The 21,267-nt window shown below is 41.3% G+C and overlaps 1 protein-coding gene across 4 annotated transcripts in view; it reads left to right on the forward strand.

Moving 5' to 3' along the window:
• Nucleotides 1-21,267, forward strand: part of MYLK (myosin light chain kinase) — a 331,910-nt gene that overhangs the window by 241,965 nt on the left and 68,678 nt on the right. For all 4 annotated transcript variants that reach the window (XM_030579826.1, XM_030579827.1, XM_030579828.1 and 1 more), the window contains 2 exons: nucleotides 6,346-6,462; nucleotides 7,235-7,321. In XM_030579826.1, coding sequence (XP_030435686.1) covers nucleotides 6,346-6,462; nucleotides 7,235-7,321 — 204 coding nt within the window. The remainder of the gene's footprint in view (nucleotides 1-6,345; nucleotides 6,463-7,234; nucleotides 7,322-21,267) is intronic.

The following is a 21,267-nucleotide window of genomic DNA, read 5'->3' on the forward strand; positions in this document are numbered from 1 at the left end:
TTTGCCCAGAACATAGCTCCTTCAGTGCTAGTGTTCTTTTCCCATCCCTGGCGTTGGGACAGCATAAACTATTGTTGATCTTGTTAGCAATAATGCCTTTAACAATTTCTTTGTGACTTAACATTTCTTCTTAGCCCTCCTGTCAATCATGCATGTCCGTCTGCTGAACCAGTGCCTGCCATGACTTTTTGGATAAAATCCTTCCTTTATCAAAACAAACAAAAATTTTGAGAGGATAATTCCACACTTGTACACCACAAATTTTACCTCCCTGCAGGTGCATTTTCTTGTGCCTAGCGAATAACTGCATCTGATGTCCTATATGTATTATTAAAAACACTACAGCTCCTTTGGTATATCTGACATCTTAGGCCGCAAAATGTGTAACCTCCAGGAACTGACTGGAAACCCATCATCATGAATTAGGACGCTCCATAAATCTGAACACTCTAGGAAAGGTCAGAAGAAAAGCAGCTGCAGAATCTCAAAAAGACCATGACACAGTTCTGCTAAATTATCCCAAATGGTCCTTTTATATATGATTTCCACCCTCACCATATTGTGGTTCCTATTCCTCCAACAAAATAAAATGACCTGGTCTGACCAATGCCTTATACAGAGGTAAAAATCACTTCTTTACCGCTGCCCCCCAAGGATCTCCTTAGCCCTTTTTGCCATAGCATCACACCAGGAGTTCATGTTCAGCTGCTTGTCCACAATGACTCCTAAATCTTTTTCAGCATTGCTACTTTCCAGAGTACAGTCCTCCATTCTGTAGATGGTGGCCTGCATTCCTTGCTCCCAGACGTATAACACGGTATTTAGCTGTATTAAAACACATTTTGTTTGAATGGGCAAGATCGCTTTGTATGACTGACACATCCTCCTCATTATTTACCACTCTGCCAATCTTGTTGTCATCCACAAATTTTATCGGCTGTGTTATTATATTTAATTCCAGAAACTGTTGTACAAATCCCTGCAGAACCCAACTAGAAACACCCCCATTCGATGATGATTCCTCATTAACAATTACTTTTTGAGATCTGTCAGCCAGCAATTCTTAATCCATTTACCATGTGCTCTATTGATATTTTATAGAGAGAACTTTTTAATCAGAATCTCATGTGGTACTGAGTTAAATACCTTACAAAAGTGTGAGTATATTACATCTACACAATTACTTTTATCAACCATGCTTATAGTCTCTTCAGAGAATGAAATTATGTTTGTTTGATCAGAACAAGTTTTCATACAACCATGTTGACTGGTGTTAATTATATTCCTATCCTTTATCAGTAAAATCCCATATCAGTTTTTCCAATATTGTGCCTGGTATTGATGCTAGGCTAACCTGCCCAGAGTTTTACCAGGTCATCCCACTTGTCCTTTTTGAATATTATCACAGTATTAGCACTCTTCCAGTCTTCTGGAATTTCCCCACTATTCCAATATTTATTAAAAATGAACATACTCATTCTATTGATCTCCTCAGCCAACTCTTTTAGGATTTTGGGTGCAAGTTATCTGGGCATGCTGATTTTAAAATGTTTATCCTGAGTGAATGATATTTAACACCATCCTTAGTTACAAATGGATTAGTAAGAACTTCATCATCTGATTTGAGTTTACTCCCATGGGAGATAAGGAGTCAGGGGGTTCCCTGACTCGGAGTCAGGACAAGGAATTGGACACAAGGGGTGGTGGTTGTTAGTTTGTATTCTTGTTGTGTGTTCTGGAGCTTGCTGACTAGAGCTTCATGGAAGCAATGCAGCAGCCAGCAGTATTTTGCTACATTTGCACTATTTTGGTTAAACCACAAAATCCTGAAATAGGCCCAAAACCCCAAAAAGGGTTTTGTGTTTAAACCTGAACCTCCTGTAAACTGTCTGTTCACATCTTCCTTAACCCTGCCATAGCACTACTACAGAGCACCCAGTGGTAGTCCCTGAAAATGTCTCATCCAGACCATTTGTATGAGCTCTATTGCATGTGCACTATCCTCAGAGGCAGTGGTTCTCCATAGTGCTGATGTGCGAGCAAACAGATTGGCTGATTACTGCAAACAGATCTGAGCAGGACAAAATTCATTGTGAAGTTGTTCACTCAGCAGGGATTTGTGAAGTGCCAAGATTCAAAATACTCAGCTGGAATCACCAGGCTGAGCTTTCTCAGAACTATGAGAAAATAATCTCTGTGCAAGAGGTCACGGAGGGCTTTTGCAGAGGAAATACCAAATACTTCATTGGAAGACATTTGGCCTCCTAGCCCAGGGAATGGAATATAGCCCTCGATCACTGAACACAGGTCTTTCGGAAAGTTTTGGGGTTTATTGTTTGTGTTTCTGTCCCTGTTGAACCCAATCAGATTTTTTTGTTTTTGTAGTTAAGGACTGTAGTGAGGTGACAACTCACTGGCGTGGCACCTCCTGCTGGTCATCTTGGGAATTCACTCTTTTCCAGCATCTGGAGCACCCGCTGCAGGCCCGTGTCTCGCCTGCCGCTGGCCCCATGTCCCTCCCAGACCCCGGTGCCCTTTACCTTGGGGTTCTGCCCCAGCAGTACCCCCACACTCTGGGTCTCCCCCAGCCCTCTAAACCCACCTTGCCTCAGTGGCTACTGCCAGTCATCATCTAGCCCCCACTCACTAGGGAAAACGGCAGTCTGTAATGGCCACTCATCATTGGCAAGGGGTTCAGACCAGCTGCCTCTGCCTAAGCCCGGGCAGCAGCCTCTGCAACCCCAGTACCCATTTTGGCCTTTTTCCAAGACCTGCAGCCTGGGGATTTGCCCAGCTGGAGCTCACCAGCTCTATTGCCTTTCCCCAGCCCTGCTCTGTTCCTTGAGCTCCCAGGCAGCCAGGTCCTTCTCCCTCCAAGGCTGGAGAGAGACTCCTCCAGCTCCTGGCCCCCAGCCCTCTTATAAGGGCCAGCAGGGCCCTGATTGAGCTGGCCACAGCTATGTCTGCTTCCCCTCAGCCTAGCTTGGCTGCTTTTAACATTTTTCCAGCCACAGCCCCTCTCCAGGGTTGCTTTCAACCCCTGTTCTGCAGGAGTGGGGCAGCCACCCCACTACAAGGACATATAAATATTCAATGTTAAATTCTATAAGCAAAGAGGGCAGACCGAAACCTAGACATTAAGTGAGAAAATATTTTCCAGGAGAGTATTTACAGTATACATTAGGTAACTTAGTTTATAAAAGAGGCAATGAGGTTTAGTGGATGGGGTACTGGACTGTGAGTCCAAAGATTTGGATTCTGTTCCCAGCTCTGCTATAGATTTGTGTGATTGTGGGCAAGTCAATTCTCCTCTCTGTGCATCTCTTTCTCCTCCCACCCTTTACCTTTGGTGTCTAGATGGTAAGCTTTTCAGGGCAAGGGCTATCTCTCATTGTGTTTGTACTGTGCCTTGCACAATGGCACCCCAGTCTTGGTTGGGGCCTGTAGGCATTACTGCCCTACAAATTACAACAGGCAGGGAAACCTCGCTTCTGTGAGTCAGATCCTTACTCATACTGGGTAGCACCTTAATCCATGAGTGATCCTATTGATTCCCATGGGACTACTGAGCTAGCTAACGTAAAGGTGGCCCTTTATTACTGCCCCTATGTTAATACTCCATTTATTTGCTGGGCTGTAGTAAGTGAAAATTAATGAGCAGGGGACATGACACATGCTAATTAAACAATGAACTTGGACCCTGCTTTGCATTTAGTACATTTAAACGAGCTCTAACGAGAACCCCAGAACTGCTAATAGAAATACAGATGTTTTCAACTAAAATGATGAGCAATGAAATAGTTAACAATGTTGATGTTTAAATTGATAGCATAGGGCTTTTCAGTCTAGCCTAGCTGAGATGAATGGAGCAAATGAAACATCTCAGAGCTGTTGAGCAGTTACATGAATGACATAGCAGCTTAATTCAACTCTTGCTGTGGACCCTTAAGCTCGTCGGTTATGAATGCTATTGGTACCTATTTCTGCAGTTGCTGTGAGACTGAAAGTTGGTGCAACAAAAGCATTTCCTTGTAGCCGTAAAAGGGCTGGATTTTAAAAGCATTTTAACAAAGATTGTTATACACCACGTGGCACATGCAGCATTGTTACTAGAAATCCTGAGGATTTGTGTATAGCTAGTATTTTAATAATGGGGAATGATCTGTTTGTCCGGGTAGGAACTTTCTATTTGTATGTTGAATAGGGAAGCATTTTTCTTAAGGAATTAACTTTCTAAGAAGGATAAATGACATATTTTCAGTGTCCTGTACAGCTAACTGTACTCCGTTTTAGTAAGGTGTGTAACAATCCACCTTATATGTGTCTGTTTCCTAGTTTAAGTTTGAATAATGGTGATTCTGTGAGCGAATATGTTATCTTTTTTAAGCAAGTTTTAGAACTCTCTGAATTATTTGAAATTACTCTTAATATCCACTCAGACTTTGTCTATGAATTAGAAAAGACTGCCTTGAACATTGTATGTCATTGCAAGCTGCTTGTGAGAGCATTTTTTTAATGCTTCTCCTCCATTTGCTGTTCATGCTGCATTTTGAGTTCAGACCTGATTATTGAGATAAGTCATGTGGGGGAAGACACACATTTCTTTTCCTGTGACTGACAGAGCCTATATACTATGTGACTAAGAGGGCCAGCCTTTCTCAGCAGAAATAATTTTCATTTTGTTCCTTGGGGAGCTGGGGGGGGGGGGAAATTGAATTTTAGTCCATTTCTCCAATCTAGGTGAGAGTCCAAAAAAAAAAATCATTGTCCCCCTGCTCATGCTTGCCTCACAAAGCAATTGCGTTGAGAACAGTCTCATTACACTTCATTTTGCTTCACATCATGACATACCCTTTTAAAAAGGGAGATTTTCTCTGTACGAAGAGTTCAGTTGTTGCATCAGACCAGAAGCCAAATCTTTGTATATCCCTGGGAAATCCGTAATCTTCTCTGATATTCCTGTCACACTTCTAAGGGAGTTTGGGCTCAGTTTCACCTGTGATTGTTTTCCTTCTCAGATCATGAGATAGGGATGTGTGTGATCAAGAGGCAGGCCTGCTGGGAGCTGAGAGGTAATCTGTACTTAACTCAGAGAAAGAGATCAACCAGTAGGAGGTGCTGGAGAATGGTACGGTAGTCAGAGTGTCCAAGATAACTGGAGAGGCCTAAGAGGAAGTAGGACATGAGACTCCAGGAGTGATAAATAGAGGACAAAAGAGGCTTGGACAATCAAGCACTGTTGGGCTGAAGGCCCAGAATTTGTACTCGGGTGTGTTAGGGGCTCAGGCTGTGCTACCCAAAGAGAGAAGAAGGAAAGAAGCAAGCCCTCTCTTTCACCTGAGCTGAGAAAGCTGCTTGCTTGTGTTTGGATTTTGCCTTTACCAGGGGGCTGTCACTCTAAAAGCACCAAAGCAGTATATGAACTGTGGGGAAAGGAAGAATGTGCCCAGAGTTGGACTGAGTAAGTCATTGGTACAACCTCCACCTATTGGAAACAGACTGTTGGTTCACAGAAGAATAGCATGTTTTAAACAGGAAATTCGTTTCCCTTGGGTTAGAATTCCATTGTCACAACAGAATTGAGGTGGAATCCTGCATTCCGTCCCTGTGACCCGATTGAAACCAAGTCTTGTACATTTTCCTCTAGGAATGCATTTGCTACAGCAATACCTTTTGATAGTGCTGATGTATGGGCCTTTTTCTTTTTTGAGAGCTACCATTACACTTGTTCTTTGAGCCATGCCAACAAAATGAAAGTGACTTTTTGCAGTATTATTTTCAAACTTAGGTACCTTTCTTAGGTTACCCGTTTTCACCCTTGGATACTGAGATGAGACCAAACCAAAAGCCTGCAGCTGATCAATTTGTGGAGGTCCTGTTGTCCGCAGTCTTAGACTGTAAGCTCTTTGGGGCAGAGACCATTTCCTTGTTATCTAGTTGTACAACACCTAGCACAATCTGGCCCCAATCTCAGGTGGAGCCTTTAGATGCTGCTATAATACAAATAATTATTACTACTAACAAAGGTTTGTATCTGGTTCTTGCATGCATCTCTACCGAAAATCCATTTTAGGTGCCTCGGTCCTACTTTGAAAATCCAGAGTAATTTACTTAATTCAGCCTTCATATATAAGGTGTTCATCACTCCAGTGAATTTGAAAATTGGCCTCCTAGTTTAATGAAACATATCTTCCAGCGTAGAGACATTTAAGGAACTGTGATCTCCTACAGAACTCATCATTGCCAGTACAGTTCAGCCACTCTGCTCCATCACTGCTAGCAACACTGTACTTCCAGAATTTGCAAAATGCAATGTGTCTCTGACCTCTCTTTCCTTTGTGTTAGGGTCACTGTGCTCACTCACCATTGACAAGGCCTTTCCTGAAGATGTGGGCCAGTACAAATGCATAGCTGAGAATGCAGCAGGGAGAGCTGAATGTGCTTGCAAAGTGTTGGTGGATGGTAAGTACTTTCCCTGATAGGGAAACTCCTTCAGTAAAACTCCCTCCCTCTTTCTATACGTGCTCTTTCCCAACCTCATCCCTCACTAAATGGCAAAAAATAGCTGCCTTCTTCCTCCGTGCATTCTTTCTGTGAAAATTGTAACTTAATCCCCACAACAGACAGCCCAAGCCGAGAACCAGCAGGGAGCTGAGCAATGGGGCTGCTTTGGGGTCTAATCCCTCTTTGCTCCTGCTGCCACTGGGTTTCTAAAATGATTTTAGAACAGTTAGTGTAGAGTGTTGCTGGGCCTGTGAGGATTTGCCTCTCTAAGCTCTCTCCATTCTGTCAGTCCATGTATAGGTGATCAGAGTTTCTTTGGTTAAAGCTTGGTTAAGTTCTTTGGTTTATGCCCTCCATCCTCAGCTGTGCAGAGAGCAGCACAGGCACAACCCCCCTTCTTCTCATTGGTTAAGAAAGGCCAGTCATCCTTGGCATTGTCCCCTTTAATTGGAGCAGTTAACTGTATCAGCTTTGTCAAGTCCCGAGTTCCGCTGCTTCTGAACTACAGAGAGCTTGCCTTCCTTGTTGGTCCCTCTTCTCTTTGGAGCCTGGCGTTCCCCAGCAACTGTGAGCAGTAAATCCTGTGTAAACAATGTGCAAACCAACAGTTTTCCCCAACTTTGCAGGAAGACCAAAAACAAATTTATGATGAAGGAGGGGGAGATTTTCTTCTCCCCCTCAATTCTTAAATAAGATGAATATTTTATTATTACTTTTGTTTTAATTTCAGGTCCCTCACCTACAAAGACCCCAAAGTCTGCTGAGAAGAAGACCAAAAAGCCAAAGAGCTCGCTTCCCCCTGTACTTGCAACAGAGAGTAAGTGGTGTAATGATTTAACAACTTCCTTTTCACTGGAATCATGAGTGCTTGAGCTTCGATGGTACTTCCTGTGTACAAGCACAGTAATGAAGGCAGGCAGCTTGTGTTGTTTCTTTAACCCTTCCGTGCAGGTCATGCGAATTGAGAGTTTGTGCCTTAGGGAGAATGGAGGGGAGAGGCAACAGTGTTTGACACATCCCACTCAGTTCCCATCATGATGCAATATACTTACCACACAGATTCTTTTCTGACTGCTTTCTAAAAGGAACTTGGAAATTCTCAAAAGGTTTACTATCACTGCAGATTCAAGGAACACTTTATTTCCTGTACGGAGAAGAGAGGGTACTGCAGGTGACCCTGTAACCTGAATAAAATGTCATCTGTACCATAGTCTGCTCAGTTTTTCTCCATTTGAGTTGGATTGTGGGGTTTGTGCACTTTTTGTTTCAAGTTAATAAGGTTCAGTTTGTTGGAGCATTAATTGAAATGACAGTTGTCACTAGCCATAACCTGGAAAAATTTCTAGTGTATATCAGTGAGATACACATGCAGTGATTTCCCCACACCCCTCCAGCCGGGGGTGTACATCCCCCATGAATTTCCCCAACACTGCCCCCAGTTTTTTGAACTAGTTACATGTCAAACCTGGTGGCTGAACTTTGCAATTTTGTTCTCATCCACAACTATTTCACATTTGGGGACAATATATACCTTCAAGTCAGCGGCACTGCTATGGGTACCCGCATGGCCCCACAGTATGCCAACATTTTTATGGCTGATTTAGAACAAAGCTTCCTTAGCTCTCATCCCCTAACACTTCTACTATACTTGCGCTACATTGATGACATCTTCATCATCTGGACCCATGGAAAAGAAGCCCTTGAGGAATTCCATCATGATTTCAATAATTTCCATGCCACCATCAACCTCAGCCTAGACCAACCCACACAAGAGATCCACTTCCTGGACACTACAGTACTAATAAATGATGGCCACATAAACACCACACTATACCGGAAACCTATTGACTGCTATACTTACCTACATGCTTCCAACTTCCATCCAGAACACACCACACGATCCATTGTCTACAGCCAAGCTCTAAAATACAACCACATTTGCTCCAATCCCTCAGACAGAGACAAACATCCACAGAATCGCTATCAAGCATTCTTAAAACTACAATACCCACCTGCTGAAGTGAAAAAACAGATTGACAGAGCCAGAAGAGTACCCAGAAGTCACCTACTACAAGACAGGCCCAACACAGAAAACAACAGAACGCCACTAGCCGTTACCTTCATCACCCAACTAAAACTTCTCCAGTGCATCATCAAAGATCTACAACCTGTCCTGAAGGACGATCCCTCACTCTCACAGACCTTGGGAGATAGGCCTGTCCTCCCTTACAGACAGCCCCTCAACCTGAAGCAAATACTCACCAGCAACCACACACCACAGAACAAAAACACTAACCCAGGAATCTATCCTTGCAACAAAGCCCAATGCCAACTCTGTCCACATATCTATTCAAGTGACACCATAATAGGACCCAATCACATTATCTATGCCATCAGGGGCTCGTTCACCTGCACATCTACCAATGTGATACGCCATCATGTGCCAGTAGTGCCCCTCTGCCATGTACGTTGGCCAGACCAGTCAGTCTCTATGCAAAAGAATAAATGGAAACAAATCTGGCATCAGGAATCATAACATTCGAAAACCAGTAGAAGAACACTTCAACCTCTCTGGCCATTCAGTAATAGATTTAAAGGTGGCAATTTTGCAACAAAAAAAGCTTCAAAAACAGACTCCAACTAGAAACTGCGGAACTTGAATTAATATGCAAACTAGATACAATCAATTTAGGCTTAAATAGAGACTGGAAATGGCTGAGCCATTACACACATTGAATCTATTTCCCCATGTTAAGTATCGTCACACCTTCTTGTTAAACTGTCTTAAATGGGCTATCTTGATTATCACTACAAAAGTTTTTTTTCCTCCTGCTGACAATAGCACATCTTAATTAATTAGCCTCTTAAAGTTGGTTGGGCAATTCCCACCTTTTCATGTTCTCTGTATGTATATATATCTCCTCACTATATGTTCCATTCTATGCATTCGATGAAGTGGGCCCACAAAAGCTTATGCTCAGATACAGTTGTTAGTCTCTAAGGTGCCTCCTGTTCTTTTTAAAAAAGTAAACAGAATGTTAGGAATCATTGACTGCTGCTGCACGCTGAGTGGAGGTTCCCACAATGACTCCAAGATCTCTTTCTTGAGTGTTAACAGCTGATTCAGACTCCTTCATTTTGTATGTATAGTTGAGATTGTTTTCCAATGTGCATTACTTTACATTTATCAACACTGAATTTCATCTACCATTTTTGTTGCCCCATTACCCAGTTTTGTGAGGTCCCTTTGTAATTCTTTGCAGTCTGCCTGGAATTTAACTAGCTTGAAGAGTTTTGTATCATCTGCAAATTTTGCCACCTCACTGTTTACCCATTTTTCCAGATCATTTATGAGTATGTTGAACAGTACTGGTCCCAATACCAACCCCTGAGGGATACCACTATTAACCTCTCTCCATTCTGAAAACCGATCATTTATTCCTACCCTTTGTTTCCCATCTTATAACCAGTTACTGATCCATAAGAGGACTTCCCTCTTATCCCATGATGGCTTACTTTTCAAAAGTCAATTTAAATTAAATACTTTTTTTTCAAATTTATATTTTTTTAGAAATCTAGACCTGTTATGTGTTTTGGTGTAACTTGCATTATTCTTATGTTAAATTTGCATCATCCTAACAAAACATATACTTTATTCATATCTCTTTTATATATCTCATTGGTCCTGACACCCACCCTAATTTCAATTCCTGGGAAGCCACTGTACACATGCACTACATTTCTTTGCAGTGACAACACACTTGCGACTCTGCATATATCAGCAAGGTTAAGGAGAAAAGTGCCAGTGTGGTAATATACAGTGTTTTATTTCAAGTGGCACTGCTACATTTAAAAGAAAGAGTAGCAGAACATATAGTGTCTCCCTGAAATGAAGTTTAATATATTAAGCTCTTAAAGAAGCTGTAGAGAGAAGATTCTCTTTAAATGCAAAAATCGTGTCGTCGTCTTTAAGATGTTTCCTTGTGTAAGGTGTGTCTGATGGAGCCACAAAATAATATAATCATCTGTTTTAAATAATAGTCTGCTTTTCTGGTAAATGGAATACTTACAACTTATTGTACACTTGCCCAATACAATTTGATTCTGCACTGGAAGTATAGTAATGAACATCACCTTTTGGATTGTTGATGCATAACAAGGCTTTGTTTACCATGTAACCTCAAAATGTGTTGTCATGATACACACTGTGCATGAATCTTAAAAATGTACTCTAAGTGCTGCTCCCTGCCTGCAGATAGACGTGTTTTTCTTTAAAGGTGACTTGCACATTACACTGTACCTACCAAAACACAACAACTTGAGGATCCTTCCCTTAGTATTCAATCCTGATCTGGGTGCAAGTTCACATAGCACCATGGCCTTGCATGGAGCTACACTGCTTTACACCAGCTGAGTATCTGGCCTTAAAGGGAATAGGAAGAGTTAAGAAGGGCCATCAGCTTATACTTTACCTTCAGTAGATAAGAAGTTTACAAGGAATTGGATGTTCAGATCCCTTTGGCAGTTTTGAACATCTCAACCTTAAGTCTCATCGGGTGTGTACTCATCTTCCTGACATTCCTGTTTATGTTCCTCTGTGGTGACATACTTAATATAAAAACCAATTCAGTAGCGTTTACCATCTCAGCCGTGAGCTGAAATCCCGCTCAGATAATGTACTAGTAAGAATCATTGCCATCTGAAAGATAATGGAGTTAATGGTGTGTGTGGGGGGGGTGTACCTTGTTAAAGGATCACTATTACAACTGTGAGTGTCCTTCAAGAATACAATAAAGTAAGAGGTCCCAGTCTAAATAGGTCCCAGTCTCTTCTGGGCCATGTCGCCTCCTCAGTCCTAGACTATCTGTACCCTGCCTGTAGCTGTATTTTTGGGTTAACTCTGTGTTATTTGCATTGTTTGAAGATGGGTTTACTTGCAAGTTTATTGAAAAGTAATTAAAAAAAAACATCATGTCAAAGGGAAATGTGCTAGTTGGTCCAATTTTATGTGAATGCCTATATCTGAGCATAACGAATGTCCCACTAGCTTTGATAAGTGGATCCCTGGCCCAATGACAATTAATTGTCATTCATACTGGCAGGTAATACTCATTCGTGAAGGCAAGGCCATTTGATCAAGTAAAGAGAAGGTGAGCGCGATGTTGTACCCGGGTAGTTAGGATACTTGCCTAGGGAAACCCAAGTTCACATCCCTGTTCTAATGACTAATTATTTATAAAAAGTGGAAGAGCTTCAACAGGAGAGATTGAGACAGACCCATACCAAAAATATCCCATTGCCCAGTATGCTCTCCTGCAGTATAGGAAATCAAACTTCAAATTCCTTGGGGACATCAGGCAGAGTGAAGAATTGAACCTGGGTCTCCTACACCTTAGGAGAGCACCCTAACCACTGGGCTAAAGAGTGTAAGGGAGGTTCTCCTAACATGGCAGTAGTTGTGGAATGAAAATTACAGTGGTCCAAGATCAAGGACTTGCCTCAATCCTGCCCAGTATCTTGTAAAAAAACACCCCATAGACAAAGCAACCAGTGACATTTGTAATATTGATATGTGCTACAATTGACCAATGTCAACAGCCACCCTCAACCTCATGCAGCTCATCGTGTGGTTTAAAAAGAATGTGTCATGGGTTCCCTATGCTCCTGGAACAAGAGCCATTTTCTCATTTGGTTTGATTCTTCACTTCCTCTGGCCTTGGTTTGTCACTTACACCTAAACAAAATGCTAGCCTGTAAAATACTACCAGATCAGAATAGTGATGTATTGCATTCACTCCTCGCACATGTCAATAAGCACACAAGACCCTGGAGAATAGGAAGTTTGCCGAGTTTATGTACAGTTCCTTGCATTGCTGGAGCAGTCACATTGTCAATGGATAATGCATGGGCCACCAGTTGAGAATACACCAAAAAAGATGTGGACAACTAATTCCCATTAAAATTAATGGGAATTGGGCATCCAGATGTCCAATGTGGCTTTGAAAATCTTGGTCTACATCTCTGGTGTTTTATGAACTTCAGTCCTCACCCGCCCTATCAAGAAGAATGTTGTCCTCTGTTATGGAGTGGCAAACTGAGGCAGAGAAGTTTAAGACTACCATTTTCAAAGCTGACTAGTGATTTTTTTGGTACTCAACTCTAATTGTCCTTAAAGGGATGGATTTTCAGGGGGTGAGTACCCAGTATTTTCTAAAGTTGAGGCCCCTTTAAAGTGTCCTATGTAGGGAGTCCAAAATAAAAATAAAAAAAAATTGCCTAAGTGACTTGCCCAAGACCACAAAATGAACCAGTGGCAAAGGTGGGACTTTGAATCTAAATCTCCTAACTCTCAGGCCTGTGCTCCCTTGGTCCACTATATCACAGTTGCTCTCCAGAGTGAGCTAATTTTAAAAATAATGAAAAATAGCTCTTGTCCCAGAGCTGGTTTTCAGGGCTGAACATGTCTGCTCTCTGAAAACATTACCTTTATGAAATACCAAAAGAATCAACCAATAATAAATGTGTGATAACAGCTGGAAGCGGTTGCAGAGGGATTGTGATTGAACCAGTGCTTAACAGTGCAACAACACAACTCCGTTATAGTGGGAACAAACTGCATGCAGCTCACAATGAGTAATGCAGTGATCCAGACACTGATGCATTGTGAAACGGTCTTCTAGAATTTAACACCTTCGAAACCGAGGTGTATGAGAAGAATGATACACTTGTCTTGAAAGAAATGCCTGCTATATTCTGTAGGCATATTTCACTGCACCATTTTAAGCTAAATATTAGGGAATGGTGACTAACTCTTGTCAGCAGATTAAGTAAATTCAATTTGGTTGTATTGGATTCTCCCATCTCAACTGCACGTATTACACCTCTAGCTCCCATTTACACGATACATGTTGAAGGGATGATTTAACACAGAGATTAATCAGATCAGGTACAACTTCTCCCTCTACTCAGTGAAAAATGCATTGTACTGTCAGAAAAAATATCTTGTGTATTGATTTTATTTATTTGGAAAGGAACAGGCCCAGTAACAGGAACTACAGTATTTAAAAGTATTTGGTATCCTGCTGAAATAAATCTTTATTGCTGCTACTACATGAAATCTGTTTGATTTCACGTCAGACAAATGTTATGCTTACTTTTGCTGACAGTTGTTAATAAAATGTCATCACAACACTATCCAGAATAAATCCTCTGGAAGGCTGTAGCCTTATCTTACCAGATCTGATTTCTCAGCATCACTGTTGCATGGATGGAATGCTGAGCAGCGGCATCATTGGAAGACTATGTCATAAATGTAAATGTGTCAGGGGTTCTTTATCGTGTTACATATTTATCTCCAGAGCAGGGAGGATTCAGGGCATTTTAATTACTGTGGAAAAATCAGCAGTCGATGACCAAGTGATTAGCACATAGTTCTGTTAGTTGCTCTTCAATAAAAAAAACAAAACCCTTGTCTGAGAATCCAAGTCTGTAGGAGCCATTTTAGGTAAACGTCACATTAAAGAACCAGACTTGACATGTCTGGTTTGGGAGGTATATAATCAAATCATAAAACACTTCAGGTTATTCACTGTTATCCATTCCTTGTCAAGATGGAATGACAACTTTTGTGAGTTATTACTATAGTGTAAGGCATATTTCTCCCTTATAAAATGAAGTGCTTCCACATCCATTTGCTGTGTCACGCTTTCAAGCTCTTTTACCTCTATATAAAATTTGCCCAGTTACAGATTCGTCGTTCTTCTTGTGAGGATGGGGAAACTAACTGGATCTGGGAAATCAGATACCCCTAGGTTAGGACAAAATTATGCAGGAAAAATATCAAATCTGGTATTTTGCTGTTCCAACAGGCAGCAGTGGGAGATCTGTGTTCTTAAGGGATGCAAAATGTGTTAGCAGAGATGTGTGCATCCGAAATGGATGTAGAATTTTGCCCTAAAGAGCAGATCCCATTCCCTGTCCAAGTAACTGGCCCCAGGCACTGTGCAGATACAGCAAGGGGTAGAGGAGAGGATAATTCTGTTGCAATGAGGATTGTCTTCACTCCCTAAGGGAGTAGGGGGCATTTTAAGGGTCCAAGTAAGCTACTCCAAGCTGCTTCCCTCACTCCACTCCTTTTCCCAGGATGTTCATGCCCCACCCATTGCATGCTGACATGTAGAGTGTTCCCAAAAGCAGGGCTGTGTTCTGGGCAGTAACTGCAAAGCATTCAGCACCGTATCTTGTACGTTGGAATAACCAGTTCATTGGCCGGGAAGCCTCTTTCCCCATAGACAGTGGGACTGGATTTGTTCCCAGCTGAAATCTGCTTCCTTAATATACACAAAGAAGAGGACACTGAGCCGTAGCACTTGAATCTGGACCTGAGCTTCCCCAAAGCTCCAGGCATTTGGAGCAGAAGTTTCAATTGGGCATACCTGGGTTTTGTGAAACTTGAGAATTAGTCAAGCATCAGTTAGGTGAAATAAAAGAGCATAAGAGACTCAGCTTGCTGAATCTTTAATTGGTGCCTTAGTTTACAATAGAGAATCCAGTTAATGTGTGTATATATAAAGCAATAGAGAAATAGTTATTCCTCCTTGATGCCTAGTTCACTACCATCTAACTTATGCCAGGTATGCTACTTGAATCCATGCCAGGTTACTGTACACTTTATGCCATACTGACATTTTCTAACTGAGTGAACATTGGCAAAGAGCAGTATTTTCCATGGGCTTTGCTTATAGTCCATCCTACATAACTGCATGTTGCCAGAAGAGGAGTGACTTTTTTATTAATTGTCCTACATGAAGAAAAATGAGAGCCTCTGTCCAGAAATATGTTTTTTTGCAACATAGGGCTGAACCAGAGAGATGCTACACACTGTAAATTTCCAGTGCAATAATCTAATAAGCATATGAGAACTCGAATATGAAACAGAAACATAAGACAGACTAGGTTTTCAAAAACAGGAGCCTAAAGCTGGGCTCCTAAATCCATTCTTAGACTCCTTAAGTACTGAATACCTATCCACTCTTGCCGAAGTCCCTCAGAGCAGCTGAATGCTCCACATTTTTGAAAATCAAGCCCCATATACTTTGGAGTCTAAATATCCACTCAAGAACTTGGCTTTAGGACCTAATTCTGCAATTTCGGCCATGGCATCTTAGCACCACGTCTTACGTAATTGAAGACGATGAGGGTTGTAAGTGTTCACAACCTCCTGGTATGTGAGGAACACGAAAACTACAAGAGCCCGACTTCTCAACCTTGCTCCCACTGAAGTCAGTGGTAAAATTCCCATTGATTTCAGTGGTGTAGGGCCAGATCTGAGGAGCCTATATTTCTATTTAATTCTTGGTTTCTATATATTTACTCGCCTTGGTTTAATGTGTTGTAGGAACAGCCTGTGTCCTATCAAAGCTGTTTTGAACCAGTCTTTTCATCTACCATGGCTGTTAAGAAAATAATGTCTCCTACTATATTTAATCTTCTGAGTAAAAGAGGCTCAAGAGTGTGTCAGTGTGTCTTCTCTCTTCCCTGGGAAAGTCTATGTGAATTTCCCCAGATTTCTTAAGGGAGGCTAGTGAAAAAGTAATGATGGATCTGTCTTTAAATGTTTTAGAAGCTAAATATGGGATTTTCCATTGAACCAGCTGGTCATTTTTTAATGAGAAAATAAAAACTATTATAGACGTATTATAGAAAAATATGTTACCCTACTCTCTGGCCTGGATGGCAGATGAGTTATTCTGTCTAGCTTCTGTTTGTTACCAAATTTAACTCTTTGATTACTAAGTTAATAAGCATTTGTTTCAAAATGTTGTGAGAAAATTGCAGCCTGAAAAATTGTGAACCTGGAACTGTTTAGTTTTCAACCCTTCACTGCTATTTCTGGACTATTGGGCAGGTTCTCTTGTCGCTGCTCTACTTTCCTTTCCAGCTATTTCTGTATGTTCTTATATCTGTGTCATGGGACAGCAATACATTGCAGTTCCAGAGGACATGGCATTTTAGTCTCATCTTATACTCCACATTCTCCAGTGGTGACTGGGTGTTGTAGGCATCTATCTGTCACCAGACCACAGAGGATATTAATCTCTTGCAGCCCTACCTAGAGAGGCTTGGGTCTTTAGCTTAAACTATTAACTGCTTATGTGGTTAGGTCAGGAGGTCCCTGGTTCAATCCTGGTGTGTCAACCAAGATGATAGTCGTAATGTTTGTTTTTTGAGTTCTGTCTCTTATTTGATATATTTTTGTATTTTAAAATGTGATGTTCTTGCATGTTTGATGTAGGAGATAGAGAAGATTGTTCAGTATTTTGAGAGATGAAAGTGTTGCAATGTTTCCATTGGAATGTACTTTTTGCTGACTGATGAAGAGGTAGAAGGCCAGTTATTAGATACCAGGTGTTCCATGCCACTTTGTGTAGTTCATTAGAGCAGTTTTCATCCCCATAACTTGGCTTAATTGGGTAAGGAGTGTCTCTGCCAGTGCTTTCATTTTTTGTTCTTGGTCTTCTGTTCTTAGCTGTTATGCATAATTGCTAATGTATTATAAGGGACCATAGATGATATTTTCATATAAAAGGTCAGTGGAATTACACAGGAAAAATCTGGCCCAAGGAAGGAACAATGGTCTTTTGTCTAGTCGTGGGACTGGGACTTAGAAGATGCATGTTCAGTTCCCAGGATTGTATGTTCTTGAAGACCAGGACTGTTTCTTATTGTGTATTGTATAGGACCTAGCACAGTTGGGCCTGGTTTCAAGGCTGTTATGGGTAATACTGCTACTGAATAACGTTTTTACACTTGTTAATGCAGTTTCTTTAGCATCTGTCAGTGCTAAATGCAATTTATGTATCCACTGTAGATTGAAACTGTAGCATAGCAGATTCCCAACATATCTTGAAGGGGGATATGAGATTGACCAAAAGATCCTTTTCCTCCTAATAGCTAGAGAAGTTTCCTACCCAACTTACCTTTTGCTCATTTCCTTTATTTCAGGGAGAACATGGTCCCCAGATATTAATCCCTGTGCTGGCCAAGGAGAGATGAAGACTCTTATGTATTTAGGGCTACCTTGTGGTGCTCCGGGAGGATCCCTGGGGAAGGCATTGTGCCTTTAAGGAATCATAAGGGTGGGGGAGGTGGAAGGATCCATGCTGACATTTCACCACACCTGTTTTCTCATGGTGTGGAGAGTCTCAAGATTATAACCCCTGCTCCTTCCTCAGACTGAGCCATGACTGGATTACGTCCTGCACAGCTGTGCATGGAGATGTGCCCTACACTGCCTTACTCTGCTGCTTGGGTGCATATGATCACGGTACAAACACATGGCAAGGGTACTAACTGTACTCTTCCAGCATGTGCTGAAGTCCATCCCTATTCAGGGCAGCTCTTAAGCATGTGCTTAACTTTAGGCATGTGCTCCAGGCCCATTAAATCAGTAGGACGTAAGCACATACTGGAAGTGCTGTCCTAAATAAGAATGTTTTCTTGAATTGGGATCAATGTGAAGGACAGGCTTTACCTGGATGACTAAGTGTCCATGCTGTAGTTACATTTGCTTTTCCTTTGATATTTTATGAAGACTCAGACTGTGCAGAGAGCAGTTTCCGGGAGAGGGGACTCTGACTATTTTTAGTAGAATTCCAAAAAAGGGAAACAACAAAGAAAGAAAGGTTTCCAAGCATCTCTGCTCCCATGAATTTAACATCGGGGCCAGGGAAACAGCTCAACCAAATGTTCCACAGATATCAGCCTGCAGAGGAATCTTTCCCTTTCAATGTATATCCTCTGGCTGTCTCAAACAAACTCCCTAACAGGCAAATCTGTCTATAACGTTATGTAAATACCAGCCTGGCACTGTTTACATTATGTCATTTCTGGGAGGCTGATTCATTTAGGGAGAGAATATTGTGTCCTTTTGTCTCCTGTAAACTGGTGTTCTGCTTCAGCCCCTTTCAATGTAAATATCAGGAGAGAGAGACATTGTCTTTTCTAAACAGCTGAAGCAGCCTTGAACCAAATAACTAACATTTTGCAAGAGGGTCAAATATTTTAATGAAAACAATCATTTTGACCTTGTCAACTTGGTTAATGTTATTAGTCTTCTTTTTTTGTAACTGTCTCCAGCAGCTAATGAGAGAAATTTGGTTATGCCCTTTGCAGGAGACATGCAGTGGGAGCTGGAGTTTTTAGGGTGAGGTCCAAGAACAATGAAGTAAATTCTGTTAGTGAGGACAGCTATAAGCTCTGTAATACACACATGCACTCCTCCCAGATTGCCCCAGTTTTTTCTTCCTGCCCACAGCTATTTGTGGCTGCAAAATAAGATCAGGATCATCAGTCAGACCTTCTTGCTACCCCTACCCAGTCTGCGTTCTTTTGATGAAGTGCAGTGGCAGTCTGCACATCTTCTGTTAAGTACAAGTAATGTTCAGGATTTTTTCAGCATCTGTGTATTATACTAAAAGCAGCAATCCCAGCTGAGTGAGGTGATAGGTTTATGTTCTCTGCTCAGCTGGTACAGAAATCCTCATTGATGCAAGAACCTTTTAAACTCCCTGAGCATAGCCCTTAATTCTCACAGGGATAAGCACTGTGCATTAGTTTCACCTGCAGTGTAAATTTAGCAGATGGTGGTTCACTGTACATCTTCACATATATATACACGCTGGCCATTTCCATTGATGAAGTAACTATCACTGTGTTAATCTGTGAATGAATGAATAATGTAGAATGATGTGATTAGGCACTCTTGTTTTATGAAATGAGTGGCTGGTGGGTAGTAGGCAGAGGGAAGTGATAGATGTGTATGAATATGTATATAGTGTGTGTGTGTGTGTGTGTGTGTGTGTGTGTGTGTGTGTGTGTGTGTGTGTGTGTGTGTGTGTGTGTGTGTAATATATCCTTGAATGTGGAAAGCTAGAGAATGAAACGTAGGTAACCAGGAAAAATATCTGGTGAGATGTAGTCAGACTAAATCTTACAAAAACAAGAGAATTCAGAGACAGAAATGACTCTGCTCATTACCTTGCCTGTTGGCCAGGATTTAGCGGTACGTGTATAGTTTATGTTTTGACTATTTGAATGTATCGGACAAGAGTTTAGCATAGATCCTGTTCGATCAGAACCGTGTGCCTTTCCTGTTACTTGTCCTGCACTGGGGTTTCTAAAAGTTGGCCATTGTACCTTCAACTCAGGAAAGTATGTGGCAAATTGTGCTCATTCATACTCACTGAAGTCCCTTAATGTCATTCATCTGAGACTTACTACAATACATAGTCCGTGAGATCACTTTCACAGCTTTAACTAGCACTTAAAGCCTTCATTGTTCTCAGAGGACAGTCAATATTAATTTCACTCTCAGTTTAGAATATTCTTAGGGGACAGGGAGACTCTGATGTGCGGTGCAGCAAAAAGAATAATATATACCTAGTATAAACCAATATAGTGCAACACGTGTACGTGGCACTATACAGTAATGGAGTTGTGCTGAACAAATAACAAAGGACACAATCTACTCCTCTAGAAGTCATTTGTAAAACTTGCATTGACTTTAATGAGAGCAGAATCAAGCCCCACTTTGGAGTTTACAATACAAATAGAAAGCAAGATTCCACAACCATTAATGACTAGCATCTACTCACATAAGTAGGTGCTATTGATAGTGAGACTGCTCATGGGAACAGAGGTACCTATTCAACATGGGTAGGCATTGCAGAATTGGGCCAATAGCAAACATAGTTGAGGAGTTACATATAGGATCTCACTCTTTTTTTTGTTTTACTCATACAGATTTTGGGAGAGGTGTGATTTGGAGGGTATTTACCTGATGTAGATAAATGATCATGCTTAGAGCATTGATGCTAAACAAGACCCATAGGTAACTAGGCTGATAACCCAAAAATTGATAGTCCCCTTTAAGGAGTTATGGGCATTTCTAAAAGTATCTGTCTAAAGTTAACAAGACAAGGGGGTGAGGTAATATCTTTTACTGGCCCAAGTTCTGCTGGTGAGAGAGACAGGTGACCTGAAGACGAGCTCTGTGTAAGATATTACCTCACCCCCTCACCCTTGTCTCTCTAATATCCTGGGACCGACATGGCTACAGCAACACTGTACATGTCTGCAGTTAAACAGGAATGGGTCCTGAAGGAGTGTGTAGTGAGATGGGTGAATATGAAATGCTCTGGTGGTTCATTTATGTCAGGGTAAACACCCCAAAGGTAGATACCAAAGTGAACCAATAACACTGGTCTACAATTTTTGAGAAGCCGTCTGCTTCAGAGATAAACTGTGCTATTTATTATGTATTTTGATGTGCTGAATTCAAATATGACAATTAAAACAACTGATTGGCTACTGTTTCTAGGATATTTAAGTTTTTACATTTTATGTCTATGTATATTGTGTAGATAGTAGAGTTTTAATCATAAATTGTAAACCTAGGTCTTTTCATGTGTTTATGGTTGCTTTACATGATCATATTTCACCTGTCCTGTTTATGTAACACTTTAAAAATCAGCAAAAGCATTATATAAATAAAATTTATTATGAAACAAAAGGCAAAAAACTATTATGTACATAGTTTAGTCCTATTCAGTGTCTACTCGGTGCTTCTTGGCTTGTCTCTTGTATTCATTAAATGGAGCATCTCTTGTCACTGTCCAGCAATAGTCTGCAAGCATTGATAGGCTCCATTTGCCCTGATAGCGTTTCTCCATTGTTGCAATGTCCTCGTGAAATCCCTCGCCG

The sequence above is a fragment of the Gopherus evgoodei genome, chromosome 11, assembly GCF_007399415.2.
Source record: "Gopherus evgoodei ecotype Sinaloan lineage chromosome 11, rGopEvg1_v1.p, whole genome shotgun sequence".
NCBI lineage: Eukaryota > Metazoa > Chordata > Testudines > Testudinidae > Gopherus > Gopherus evgoodei.